This window comes from Panthera tigris, chromosome F3, assembly GCF_018350195.1.
Source record: "Panthera tigris isolate Pti1 chromosome F3, P.tigris_Pti1_mat1.1, whole genome shotgun sequence".
In the NCBI taxonomy this organism is placed as follows: Eukaryota; Metazoa; Chordata; class Mammalia; order Carnivora; family Felidae; genus Panthera; species Panthera tigris.
In genome coordinates, this window is record NC_056678.1 from 25,446,825 (window position 1) to 25,461,404 (window position 14,580).

The 14,580-nt window shown below is 37.7% G+C and overlaps 1 protein-coding gene across 2 annotated transcripts in view; it reads right to left on the reverse strand.

The window, feature by feature from the left end:
* DHX9 (DExH-box helicase 9) overlaps window positions 1-14,580 on the reverse strand; it is a 51,105-nt gene that overhangs the window by 19,590 nt on the left and 16,935 nt on the right. Inside the window, exons 4-12 of one of the 2 annotated variants that reach the window (XM_042975464.1) lie at window positions 11,102-11,216; window positions 9,521-9,633; window positions 8,601-8,749; window positions 6,232-6,278; window positions 4,473-4,609; window positions 4,021-4,110; window positions 3,763-3,924; window positions 3,544-3,621; window positions 2,379-2,570 (exon numbers count right to left, since the gene is read on the reverse strand). In XM_042975464.1, coding sequence (XP_042831398.1) covers window positions 2,379-2,570; window positions 3,544-3,621; window positions 3,763-3,924; window positions 4,021-4,110; window positions 4,473-4,609; window positions 6,232-6,278; window positions 8,601-8,749; window positions 9,521-9,633; window positions 11,102-11,216 — 1,083 coding nt within the window. Of the gene's footprint in view, window positions 1-2,378; window positions 2,571-3,543; window positions 3,622-3,762; window positions 3,925-4,020; window positions 4,111-4,472; window positions 4,610-6,231; window positions 6,279-7,094; window positions 7,188-8,600; window positions 8,750-9,520; window positions 9,634-11,101; window positions 11,217-14,580 lie in introns of those variants that run through there. The other variant, XM_007096214.3, reaches the window with a different exon arrangement.

The following is a 14,580-nucleotide window of genomic DNA, read 5'->3' on the forward strand; positions in this document are numbered from 1 at the left end:
AGTTTCCTCAACAGTCTTCACTTTAAAACAAAAAAATCCATTTAAAATACATATTGAAGAAAGAAAGATTTTATTCATAAATGATTTGATAGAATTTTTCCTAAGAATATGATAAAGTGCATAAAAGTTTATTAAAACAAAGGAAACGTATTAGGACATCATACAAATTTTTAAGCTTTTAAAGACTTATTACAGGGGCGCCTGGGTGGCTTACTCGGTTAGGCGTCCGACTTCGGCTCAGGTCATGATCTCGCAGTCCGTGAATTCAAGCCCCGCGTCAGCTCTGTGCTGACCGCTCAGAGCCTGGAGCCTGTTTCAGATTCTATGTCTCCCTCCCTCTCTGACCCTCCCCCATTCATGCTCTGTCTCTCTCTGTCTCAAAAATAAATAAACGTTAAAAAAAAAGACTTATTACAGGAAAAAGGCATCAGAGACTGATTTTGGGACAAGCACTAGGACAAAAAGATTCAATGTAACAGTTCAGAGTCACTTGTTCAAAATTAGAACACAAGCTACATTCCCAACTGATGTAAAATTTAAAGCATAAGTTAAGTGACCACCTGTTATGAACATTCCATCCAAAGATGAAATAATTCTCTGAAGTATCTTTCAACTTCATGATTCTATCACTTTATCAAGGAAAACAAGAGGACTAATTGAGAAATGAAAGCTGTTTTCATATGCAAAGAAGTAAAACATTTGACATACCCTTCCATCCTGTAGCTCACTGCTTACATTTGTTATAGTCTATCTATGGAAACCTGTGCATTTTATAGATCAAGCCATTGGAAATGTCCAAATTATCTGGGAAGGGACACACGCTAGTAAGCAAGTTATACAAAGATGAAGACTGTAACACAAAAGCCAATTTGTCTAGAACACATAAAGCCATTTTTGGCTGGATCAATTTGGCTTTGACATTTATTGGATGGCTAGTGTGAACACACCTTCTTACTTAAGAAGCGGTTTTATTCTACTCATGACGTGAACCACTTTCTGAGTGAGAACACAGGTTTTCAGCTCATCTGCTGAATTCTGCATTTCTTCCTAGATGACTATTTTTGAGATTAAAAGTGGAGAGTGGTAGTAAGGAGGGTGGGCAGAGGATAGCTTAAGACTCCTAACAATACACCTCCTACAAGATAGGTAAACATTAAGACCAAGGATATTTTATTGATCACAGTACTTGGGGTTAGAACTTTCACTGTAAGGCAAAGGATTCACAGCCAGTGTTGGGAGTGGGAGGGGTAATCAAAGAACATTTTGAGAAAAAGAAGAAAGCTAAGGATCCTTTCCTAGAAAAAATGCAGACCTACCATATCTCTTAAGCCTAAGACAGCATTGATTTTTAATGCAACATTCATTCCTTCAGTGATTCTTTTTTAGGCTAAAAAAACCCAACTGTCATATCAAACACAGAAACCAATTAAAAGATATACCTCAATTTCAGAAATTTTTTAAAAATATGATTTGTACATACACACATAAACGCACAGGCACAAACATGTTTTGCTATTTCAAGGTTCACAACTCCTTCCCAAATATCAACTGTGTGTCCCAGGTTATGAATCCCTAAGTCAAGGTCTGAGCCAGCCTGAGAGGTGGTATCTAGTTTATTGTAATGCTCTCCTTCTAAGTGCCAGAAGTACTGGGTTAGAGCTGATGAGAACTGCTTTAACCTGAGAAGATTTGGAAGAGCTAATCAGCTCTTCCCTATTGCTAATAAGGTAATACAATGTCGTAGTTAAAGGGAAGAATGCTGGAGGCAAGTCGGTTGGTTTTGAATCCTAATTCCACCATATCCTGTGTTAATAACTTGAGCAATTTATTTAGTATCTTTTTGTACCTTAATTTACTGAAGGAGAAATATTAAACAAAATAATAGGTACATCTTACAGTCATAATAAACTTTAAAGGAGTTAAAAAAAATACCAACTGTTTAAAACAGAACCTGGCAGAGAGTAACCATTCCATTAGAGTCAACCATTACCTGTTCTGTTAGCTTGCCTACTCTTGCTCTCAGTATTAAGGTGGTAAGATGGAGAGGACCAAGATTTGCACGTGAACTTAAGGAGAAAGTACTCTCAGTCCTGTCTGATTCTAGGCCAAAAGATTCCCCCTAGCCAGGACAAAAAGAATCACTCACATGGCTCAGTTCAGCCCATCAGTGTAAGAAATTAGAACAAGACTTAAATGCCTATTTTTTTTTCATTTTTTTTAATTTTTAAAGGGTCTAATGTTCTACCAATTTCAGTACCTTATGTGGCTACAAAGGGGAGTTAATCAAAGAATTAGAAATAGCCTGGCCGCTACGTTTTTCCTACTCTCAAACTTGATCAACACCAGACACATACCTTCTAAGTTGGCTTACTACTTACCTGAGTTACTACAATATTACACTCTGCTGCTCGGTCATTCTGGATGAAGTCATCTAGAATAAACTGTGGAACCTGTGTAGTTTTACCACATCCAGTAGCGCCTCGGATAATGATAACTGAATTTTGACTAATTGCTTCCAGGATTTCACTTTCAAATTTCTTCACAGGCAGCAACTCTCTCTCCTGTAAGATCTGTTTTATAAAAGTTACATATCAAATTTCTACCAACATATACATTAAAAGCAACTGTCTTAATCCTAAAAAAATTTCCCATCTCTATAAAAACACTCCTTTCCACTAGCTCCATACTCAAAATACATTTTGGGGGGGGGGGGCACGCCTGGGTGCTCAGTCGGTTGAGTGTCCGACTCTTGATTCTGGCCTCAGGTCATGGTATTGAGCTCCACTTCAGGCGCCAAGCTGAGCAGAGCCTGTTTAAGTTTCTCTCTTTCTCCCTTGTCCCCTCTTCCCCACTTGTGCACTCTCTCTAAACAAAATAAATTTAAAAAAACACATTTTTTTCCATAAAACAATATACATATTTATATCATTAACAGAACTATCTCTTTTCACTAAGTTTCTGAAGAATCTATCTGTGGCCTTGTCCACACCCTTATTTTCCTCCTTTCTCCCTGAACATTCAATACACATTCCCTTTCTTGTAAGGTGTTAATGTTGTTTTTACTCAGGAAATAGTTAAAAATGCCAAAAAAAAAAAAAGGGGGGGGGGGGGGATTAGCCTAATGTCTTCATTTACATAAGAATCCCAGGCTCTTGGGGTGTCTGGGTGGCTCAGTCAGTTAAATGTCAGACTTTGGCTGTCATGCATGATCTTGCTTCTCAGGCTCTGTGCTGACAGCTCAGAGCCTGGAGCCCGCTTCGGTTTTCTGTGTCTCCCCCTCTCTCTTGACCCTCCCCTGCTCACACGTGGTCTCTCTCTCAAAAATAAACAAACATTTAAAAAAAAAAAAACCAAAAAACAACCCCAGGCCCTTAACTCAAAACATTATCCTCAGAGGTAACTACAATTACTGGTTTCATAAATACCTTTGATCTATATTCCTAGAAGGGCAAAATGTATCATCCACTGTTTTTTTTTTTTTTACCCTACCTATAAAGTTCTGAAGCTCTGGGTACCATATGTCTAAAAACTTCAATGACTTACTGCTTGCAAATCATGATCCTGTTCCAGCTGGTACATTAACTCATTCTTGAGGTCCATGCTAATTTGTTCTGGAGTAGCCTGTAAAATGGGAAGGCAACAATCAAACAAAAGTACATAACTTATATTTAAATTGAAAAGTTTTTATAATCTGGATATCTTAATGAAATGTATTTAAAAGCTTAGATAAGAGTCTGAGCTCAAAAATAATGTTGCACTCACATAAGCCAGGGGCCCCTCATCAATGTTGCTACTAGTCCAAGGATTCCAGTTGGATTGTGGAGGTGACCAAGGAACCACACCAATTTGGTTTTGTCGCTGAGATGGCTCAAAGTGAGCCAATTTGCCAAGGTTAAGTACAACAGGCAGAAAAGGATCCTCAGGCTATTAAAAAACAAGAAAAACAAAAAAGGCAATACCAGTTAGTTGTCTGACTAGAGATGTTCAATACAAAAGTGTATTAAATAACTGTATGCTTACTGGGGGCACGATCTCAAGATTTAGCTCCTGAATGACGTTTTGCAGCTGATGCTCTAAATCTGGTGAGAGGTTAACTTTATAAGGCTCCACCTACCGAAAAAGGAAAGCTGTGAAAATTATGTAATATACATATGAATAAAAATTATGTCACATATGAGCACTACTCAAAACTACTATAGCAGGGTTAAGAGCATATAGTTAACTAGGTCTACAATATTCCTAAAACCAACAATAGGTCAATTCCCTGTCATGAAAAAATGACTTTAATGATTATTTACTCATTGCCCACTCTGAACACAGCATCACGCCAGACAGAGGATTAGAAGGGCCATTTCCATTTCTTGAGGTAAGATTCCTAAAGCTAGGAATTAAACTTCTTTAACCAAATACAAATCAAAAGCTAAATTGAATCTTAAGAGTATCTCTCCGTACTACTAAGTCTAAAGACTCACAGTCTCTCCTTCTTTCTTCTTTGTAAGTCCAGAGTAAGCTTCAATTACTCCGAGATGGTAGAGTTGTCTGACAAGTGACAGGGCACAGGACTGTGCTGCCAGTTTTTTATTTGATCCATGTTCGCGTGCGAAAATCCCTATAATTTAAGGTCAGGATTACCAAAGACAATAGGATAAGTCATCTGAGTAAAGAAAAATCTCATCATAAGCCCCATCAACTAAGGGGCTTAGGTACAAAAGTACCCCCCCCCCAAAATAGAGTAGGTTGTAAATTCTTTTTCATTCTAACTGCTAACCAACAGCAATTCCATTAACAGCATATCAATTATCTTGATTACAGGCTGATACAAAGACACAGACAAATCATCATTATGAAAGCAGTTAACGTATTTCAACAAAGTTGTCACTATGTATATCATCTGGCATTAAAACAGAGAAAGAAAACATAGTTTAACTTTGAAAAACAGAATAAGGAATAAAAATGGGTCGAAAGTGGTCACTGATTCCAGGAATCGCTGATAGTCTATAAAGAATAAGATAATAAATAGTTTAGGCTTGGCAGGCCATATCGTGTCTGTCATAGCCACTCAACTCTGCCTTGAAAGCACGAAAGCATCCACAGACAACACTTAAACTAGAGTATGACAAACTATGGGCCCGAGAACTAAAAATGGCTTATCTGTTTTTAGAAGAGTTATAAAAATAACAACAGGTGATAGATGTGACCCGCAAAGCTTAAAATATTTATGATCTGGCCTTTTACAAAAGCTTGCTAGCCCCTGACATAAACAAACGAGTGTTGCTATGTTCCAATAAAATTTTGTTTATAAAACAGGTAGTGAACTTATATTTGGCCGGAGGCCTGCAGCTTGCTGTTCCTGGCACCAGAATGAAGCCAGCAGCTACTCAAATTCTTCAAGAAAATGGCACAAATTAGACTGCCTTTATCCTCTTCCCTTAGTATCTCATCCACTCAAAGTCTAACTTATTTTTAAAGTCTAGGATAACAAAATTCAACATCATCTCTTGATGATTTGAAGATCTGATTTTATGAGAAGTCTTTCATATACTATAACTTTAAATCATTGATGTTAGTTCCAGAATTCTCAAGCTGGATAGAATCTTAGGCTGTTCTCTCAATTTGCAGATAAGTAAATGGAGTCCCAGCAACATTAGTGACAAAACCAGGTACACAGGACTAGCTCCTTCCTTTCAAGTATAATAACACTGCCTGCTTTAAACTTACGGTCTTAGAATAGAGAATACATGATCAGATCCTTGTCTTTTTACTTCCTTTATGAATAACCCCAACCTCTTTGTGTTTATTTTGGGTAACTTTCTCACCTCTTCTTGACTCTATGACTCTGAAATGCTACACATCCACCTTTGGCTTCAAATGCTATCATTTAACTTACTTTTCTAAATTTCACTTTGCTGGTTTTACCTGAACAAACTGGGAAACATTCTCATGTAGAAAGATATTAAAAAAAGTTTTAAAGCTCTGTAGCACTGGTAGACTCCTAAATTGCCTACCTACCATCTCTTCTTACCCTTTGAAATATACTAACATGATCTCTTTTTCACATGCAAACTGGGAAACTGAGCCCTCTTATTCATAGAATTACTAATTTTCTAAAATACCCCAGATGCTACCTTTCAATTAATACTCTTTCAGTTAATACAGCTTCACATATATGTGGCTGAAGACTGTTACTCCACTATGAAAGACTCAGAATATCACAAGAACAGTAATACTTACTTCTGCCCAGCTGCTTGATATAAATGGTCATTTCTGCAATAAAGCTCCTGTAACAACATATACAAACAAGGTTAGGAATTTCACTGTTAGAAATGACTAAATCCAGGACTCCCAAATCAGGCAGGCTTTCCAACTGCTTAGGCAAGTCACAGCAAAAAACCATTGTAAACACTTATTTCTGTTCAATCCTAGAATAAATCAAGTGCATGTAAACTTCAAATAATGTACAACATGGCACAAGACAACCATAATCAAAGTTGACAAGCCAACTGTTCACAAAAAAGAAAATGTTAAGGTTTAGATGATGTTTACTTACTCCAAAGGTTGCAGTCTGAATAGCTAGAACACATTCAATGAAAAGGAATTTTCCATTTAGCCTGGGGCAAAGAAATAGGCCCCAAATTCTTGAAATTATAATTGTGATTATTTTAAGATCGCTTTGCATGGGACACCCACTAATGACTTCAATCTGTTAAGATAAACTAAATATATGCATGCATTGCACACATACACGTGAACATACAAACACTATGCATGCATCTGTGGCTCCTGAGGCAGGGGTCTGGTATATGCCTGCAGTTGGAAGCAGCCCTTGATAACAAAAAACTTATATCACACTTATTTATTAAATCAGAGAACAAGATATTTTTTTTGGAAGTTAGAGCTAAAACCACTAGCAGATTCTAGGGAATGAATTTAGGTTTCAATAAAGCAAAAACTGTCCTTTGAAAACTGTATGCTATCTGATCCTTCCACTGCTCAGGTACATTCTAGCCTTGACTCTGTGCTTTGAATAAAAGGTTAGGTAAGGCTTAAGAAAAAAATAAATGTTAGACTCCTTCCTATACCTCTTGTGAACTGACCTTCAGGCACAGCGGCTTCAGGGGTCAAAGGCCACTGGCTTTCAGGGGAACAACATCCACCCTTTCATTAATGACACCGATGCCAGTATGTTTCTCAGCCAGGCTTAAAGTCAGCACTCAATCTCATTCTCCTCCACCTAGGGGGAACAGCGACACCAGAAATCAGTTTACAATAGTTTTCCATGTGATTGCTTAGTTCAGCCTAAGCAGCAGCACATGTGTGTTATGAACACAGACCTCTGGTGTTGCTGTCTGTTATGCCTTTAAATAAAGGACATAAGGAGATGCTGTCCTAGCTCCCCCAACGGTCTTTTGCCTCCCTCATTGTCATATCCTGAATTCTTCAATGCTTTGAATCAGGAGTCATACTGGTATCAAACATGTTTTACAACAAGCTTGGTTTATCTGTTCTTAAAGTCACCAAGTGATACTAATAAGCTCAATCAGTTCAGAAGGACAACATATTAAAGAAAAATCAATAAATGGATCCTTCCTTTATAACCTCCAAGGGTTTTAGAAAGTCTGATGTCAGAATTAAGTATTTTGAGAATTCAGGATTGAACAAACAGTAGGAAGCAGGGGGAACCATGCTCTGAACATCATTTTGATCATAGTGTCAAAATTTTATTTTGGTAGTAATTATTTTAGGATTACCAGATGTAATGAAGGGAGAACACTCTGATTTTCAAGGAAAATACTTTTAATGCATTTTGAGTAATTTATTTCACATAAAGGACAGCAAATTAAATCATCCAGAAGGTATCCATAGCCTTCTTTACCTTCCAATAAAAATACAGTGCCCCCAGAAGAGTCTAATCCATATGAGCCTTCCTGGGAGTAATAATTACTACACCCTGGAATGCTCTCAGGAAGAACAGCAAGCAGGCTGAGAAACATACTGTCAACTGTTACAATGACCTCCCTTTATGTTCAGTTTTATAAACTTAACAGGATAAAAGTAGGCTAATTTAACTCACGTACAAAGACTGAAGCTATCCTTCAGCTTTACAATAAGCCTTTACACACTTCAACAGGACTCAAGAGCTGGCAACTTTCAAAGCTAAAGGGAAATTTGGATCTAGACGCATGCAGTTCACCCGAGACTTTGAAACTTGAGTGTCTAACTTGATCCATTAAATAATCCTTACTACTACCTTTAACAATACCACAGCGACAGTAAATAAACTCACCACCTTGGGCTAATTGTTAAGCCAAACACAGACAAACCACCACTTGTGGCTATGATTTTTGCCTCTCACAGATACAAAGGAGAACCTCAAAAGTCTAGCAACACAGATTTTTGCAGAACTTCTAAAAATCACACACCTAAGTGAAAATCCTAGTAAACTACTAATTACAAATCAAGGACAATTTTTCTTGCGCAACTTGTTTTCACAATTCACTTCTAATCCACAAACTGAATCAGAGAACATGTACAAAAATAGAACGATGAATATACAAAACAACCTAACTTACTATAGAAGGAAAAGACTGAAACAAGCAAACCTGTTGTGATCAGGACCCACTTGGGTGTACTTATATTCTCCTTGGATCTTTTCTTTTTGGAAATACTGGTTCAGGCGAGCCTTAGCATTTTCCAATGTCCAGTTTCCATGAAGCCCAGCATTTAAATCCACTTCTTCTGACTCTAAAGTCTGTTGAATCAATGATAATTAAATTTGGCTCCATTAATTTTAGTTTAGTTATGCATATTTAAGGTAAAGAAATTTAGGGGTGCCTGCATGGCTCAGTTAAGCATCTGACTCTTGATATCAGCTCAGGTCATGAGCTCATGGTTCATGGGTTTGAGCCTGTATCAGGCTCTGCACTGACAGTGCAGAGTCTCCTTGGGATTCTCTCTCTGACCCTCCCCCACTCCACTCTCTCAAACATTAAAAAAAAGGTATAAAAACTTTTAACAGTATCTTCTTTGTACCATCCTTTACAATGCAAAAATGGTTTTTAAAGTTTCTAATCCTAGTCAAAATTGAACCAGAATTAGTTTTTACTGCATCTGGTGGTCCTACTGTTAGCTAAACATACTGTATTTAAACTGTTCCCAAGAAACACTGACGAATTTTTTGTTGGTTTTAACACTTCAAATATATAAAGTGGAAAAATAAGCTGTCCTATTAAGACATTATTACTCTGATTGCTCGTGAAATGAGGTTTACTGAGGTAACTACATTTCCTGTAAAGCAGATGAGGACACACTTTACCACCTGAAAAATACTGTTATTTCACAGGCGATCCTAGTGACCAGAGTCAATGGGTAGATTGGGTTTATATTGTCTTGTGTGAACAAGTAGTCTCAAACGACAACTTAAAAGAATCACCAAATTATTAAACTGAATTATCTTGAACCTTGCAGTGAATCAAGCACTAAGTCACAATCCTGGATATGTGACAAAAGATGACAGCCTTACCGCTTGTACTTCTTGTTCTTCCTTTCTTGAATAATAGTCTTTCAAGTTGGCTCCTCGATCCCATGTGGGCCCAGGAGGACCATAGCCAGAGGCCCCAACTCCAGAATTATTTTCTATTAAGGAAAGAAATTTAGTGTTCTCTTAATGAATCAAACTGTAGGAAGATCCTAAAACATTACAAAAGAATATTCTTAGAGCTTGGCATTCTGTATAGAAAGCCAAAGTTTCAATTATTTGGAAATGGGCCCCAAATCTTCATGACTTACTTAAAAAGTGTTTCATGATTGGAGTATAGGTCTAAATTGATAATCTCAAGGCTTGTATGTAGAGCGGGGCTCCTGGCAATGATCATAAGTTACTGACAATCTAGCACACATTTTCAAGTTGATTAAACTTGATACCTGATTAAATCTGTTAAAACTGCTTCTTTGCTAACTATGACCTTAAGAGAAAACTGTTAGCACTAGTGATGGGGATTAGGAGAAGCTGAAAAGGTGTAAGAAAGTGATGAATCTTGGTAGGAAAGCAGAGAAAGATAGTTAATAGAGAAAGATAGTGAATATTGCCTATTAGCTCTACAAAGATTATGACATCCTTTTTAAAAAATTTACTCCTCACAACAATCTTCTTACAAAGTAAATACTACTGTTATTCTCATTTCATAAATGTTGGATCTGAGACTTAAGCAGCTTGACCAAGATCCTAATAAATCTTTCCTATACTGGGCAGACCAATAAAAGCTTTGATAATAATATATAGAATTCAGCAACACTTTGGATCCATAAAGTAAACAAGTCTACAATATATCTGGGAGAAATTAGTCAGAAACAAGAAAGGGCAACAGGGGTGTCTGGGTGGCTCAGTGGGTTAGGCATCCAACTCTTGGTTTCAGCTCGGGTCATGATCTCACAGCTTCATGAGTTCAAGCCCCACATCAGGCTCTGTGAGGGTGGTGTGGAGCCTGCTTGGGATTCTCTCTCTCCCTCTCTCTGCCCCTTGCCCACTCACGCTCTCTCTCTCTCAAAAATTAAACTTGGAACAGATAAATAAAATATGAAAATAAAAATAAAAAAGAAAGGGCAATAAACAAGACCCTTTAATCAAATGTTCTAGCCTGTGCAAAATCTAGCCAAAGATAAAAATTAGAAGCTGAAGCTCCTGGGAGGCTCAGTCGGTTGAGCATCCAACTCTTGATTTTGGCTCAGGTCATGAGCTCACGGTCTCATGGTGAGTTCTGAGCCCCGCACTGGGCTCTGCACTGAAGAGTGTGGGGCCAGACTGGCATTCTTGCTCTACCTCTCTCTCTGCCCTGCCCTCACTCTCTCAGATGCATGCTCTCAAAATAATTACAACTTTAAGAAAAAATTTGTAAAAGCTAACAACAGCTAAGGAATCAGGCTATACCATGCTTAATAAGAGAAATCACTGGTGGTATTTGTAAACTTATGAAGCCCCTGCATTCTCTCAACATTATGAGTTTACTATAGTAATTTCTTTCTATCCAAATGAGAAAGAGATAGTAACTAAGCAGGATCATGTGTATCTTATCCACTGTCATCCATGCACTTTCCAGTCCCTTACCTGCCTTAAGAGCCAAATGGGGAGGAAGAGGTCCTCCCATGGTTGCTGGTAAACTTTCACCCGCATTTGCCGTGGCATCAGGTGTATCAGTAAGTGGAGGTGGGGGAGGTGCTACCTGCAAGAGGAAGAGACAAGGTGGTGTCAGTAATTTCACCCTCACAGGGACTAGTAGATTCTTTCACATAAAGGAAGTCCACACGTCACCCCTTCGTATCTCCATAATATTAGTATCTTTGTTTTCAGTGATTAAAAAACTATTATGTTCTCACTTGAGGCAGAAAAAAGGGTAGTAAAAATTATTTGTAATTCTCCAGCTGGAGATTTTATATGTAAACAAATAACAGTTTTTCCCAAAAAAGTCCAATTAGTTTATGGTATATAGTTAATCTTTTTCCACTCAGTAGTTTTATAAATACATTCCACATTCAAGAAGCATCTGTCAGGACCCTTTCTATGTAGTTCTGGGTACTGAGGAAAAAATGAACAAAGGAGACAGCTGTCCTGTATTTACAGAGCTATATTCAAATAGCTGTATTATAATTCTACATTCTTACAAAGCTAAACAACACATAATAGGTCAAGGACAATACAATACTGCCAAGAAAAATTACGCAGTAAATAAAAGGGACACTATGCGAGACCACTATTTAAATGAAGTGAACTAGGAAAGTCATACTCCTAAGTGACTTGAAGAGAGAGATGAAACCGAGGAGACAACCAAGAGTATGGGTAGAAAAGACTTCCAGTTGTCTTATATACATTGTATATAAAATGTAAAATATTTTAGATATATCTTTTACTTCTTTAAATATTAATCTACATGAATTTTAATGACTTACTACTCCAATGGATGGAAGTAGTACGCATAACTTAGGCAATACCACGTTGATGAACATTTAGCTTGTAGCCAATCTTAAATTATAGAACAACACTGCACAGACTCTTTGTACTTTGGCTTCTTTCAGGAAAGATTCACTTAAGTGAAATGCCTGGAGAGTGCCTAGGTGGCTCAGTCAGTTAAACCTCAACTTCAGCTCAAGTCATGATCTCATGGCTCATGAGTTCAAGCCCCACGTCTGGCTCTGTGCTGACAGCTCAGAGCCTGGAGCCTGCTTTGGATTCTGTATCAGTCTCTCTCTGCCCCTCCCTTGCTGTCTAATATAAATAAACATTAAAAAAAAGTGAAATTCCTGGGTTAAAAGGCATCAACACCTGGGGTGCCTGGCTGGCTCAGTTGGTGGAGCGTAGACTCTTGATCTCAGGGTTGTGGGTTCAAGCCCCATGTTGTGTAGGGATTACTTAAAAATAAATTTTTTTAAATCTAAAAGGCATCAATGTTTTAAAAAGCACCATGGTGCATTACAGAAAAACTGCAATTCTATATGTGCACCAGCACTATATATACGACAATCTATTTCTCTACATCTTCAATTCTGGAAATTATAGCAAGTGTTTTATACCTGTACCAATATTAGCTCAGTTTTTTGTTATAACAGCCTATTTAAAAAAAAATTTTTTTTCAACGTTTTTTATTTATTTTTGGGACAGAGAGAGACAGAGCATGAACGGGGGAGGGGCAGAAAGAGAGGGAGACACAGAATCGGAAACAGGCTCCAGGCTCCGAGCCATCAGCCCAGAGCCCGACGCGGGGCTCGAACTCACGGACCGCGAGATCGTGACCTGGCTGAAGTCGGACGCTCAACCGACTGCGCCACCCAGGCGCCCCTATAACAGCCTATTTTAATTTACATTTCCTTTGCCTATTATTCTATCTGGATATCCATTGTTCTCATTAATTTCTAAGAATTTAACATTTCAGTGCTATTAATTCCTTGTCATACAAGTTGCAAGTAAGTTTTACTGTCCTTTTCCTTTTTTAATTTTGTTACTACTGCTTACTGTCCAAAAAGGTTATTTTGTTTTTGTTTCTTGATCAAATCTAGTTTCTCCTTGTGCTAGCCTCCATAAGATGGCCTCTCCTGTCCAAAACCTGTTCTGCATTATTTTATATATATTTTAATTTAGAAATAGTATTATGTAAATATAATTACTGTAATCTTACAATAGTTAAAAGTCTTCATTAATATGTGGTAGGATCAGCTGGTATACTTTCAAATTCTTCTTGGCTATTTTTCAGCAATTATTTTTCCTAATTAACTTAATGTTTATTTATTTTTTTATGTTTTTTAAATGTTTATTTATTCTTGAGAGAGAGGAGACAGAATGTGAACAGGGGAAGGGCAGAGAGAGAATCTGAAGCAGTCTCCAGGCTCTGAGCTGTCAGCACAGAGCCCAACATGGGGCTCAAACCCACGAACCGCGAGATCATGACCTGAGCCAAAGTCGGACGCTCAACCAACTGAGCCACCCAGGCGCACCCCTAATTAACTTTTTAAATCTAATTCATCAAATAATGTTAAATTTATACAATTTACTCAAGGAGAATGGCCTTCCTAACAAGGAACTGATTGACATGATAATGCAACCTCCCACCCAGAAACACGGTATGGCTCTATATTTCATCAAATCTTCTATCTGTTAAGACAATTCTCCATGAATATCTGTGGCTCTCCAAGTCTTGTTTAAACATCTTTTCAAGGAGGTTTGAATAGCAAATAATAACCTTGGAAGGCAGAGGTAAGATCTTACTCCAGGGTAGGGAGCAGATTTATTTCCTAATGAGGATAGTAAAAAAGATAGGGTTGCAGTTTTGCCAGCAGCTCCTTTTTTTTTTTTTTTTTAAGACCGACAGTTTCCTAAACTCCAAGTACCTCAAGTGTAATACCAATTAACTGTGCCCTCAGGATCTACCTGGACCTGCTCCACATTGTCCCCAAAAGATTTAAGGACATGGCGGGGGGGGGGGGGGGGGGGGGGCAATACAAACATGAAGCTCATGCTGCCTGCTATCCCATGAGTAGTAAACATCCTTTGTCTCTAACTCAGAAGTCTTGTGTCTTCTGCCATTAGGCTGAATCATTAGACTGCAAGTATGGTAAAATCTCTTTAAGACTTAACACTATCCTTCAGTAAAAATCTGTCACATTGAGAGTAATGGCAGTGGTAGTGGACACGTTGGGTCTTGTCTTAACTTTACAACTATCTGCAAAGAAGACCTGGTTTTGAGTTTTTCCCCCTAATCCACTGGGAGTAAAATTTTTGTAAATACAATGAAAATGAACTGCTAGAAATATAAATCAGACATACAAAATACAAAGCCCAAGTTCTCTAATTATTATAGTCAACAAATGTAAAACTGCTGTCACTCTATTAGCATTTCTAATTGTGCACTCCTTTTTATACTTACCACCATAACATTTTCAGCAGTGCTGCTCCATGTTTTTATACCTGTTTTTAGTATTTACTATTATTTTTACTATTGTTTAAAGATTTTACTTATTTTTAATTGTTTTAACATTTATTCATTTTTGAGAGACAGAGGACTGTGAGTGGGGGAGGGGCATAGAGTAGGGTAAAGA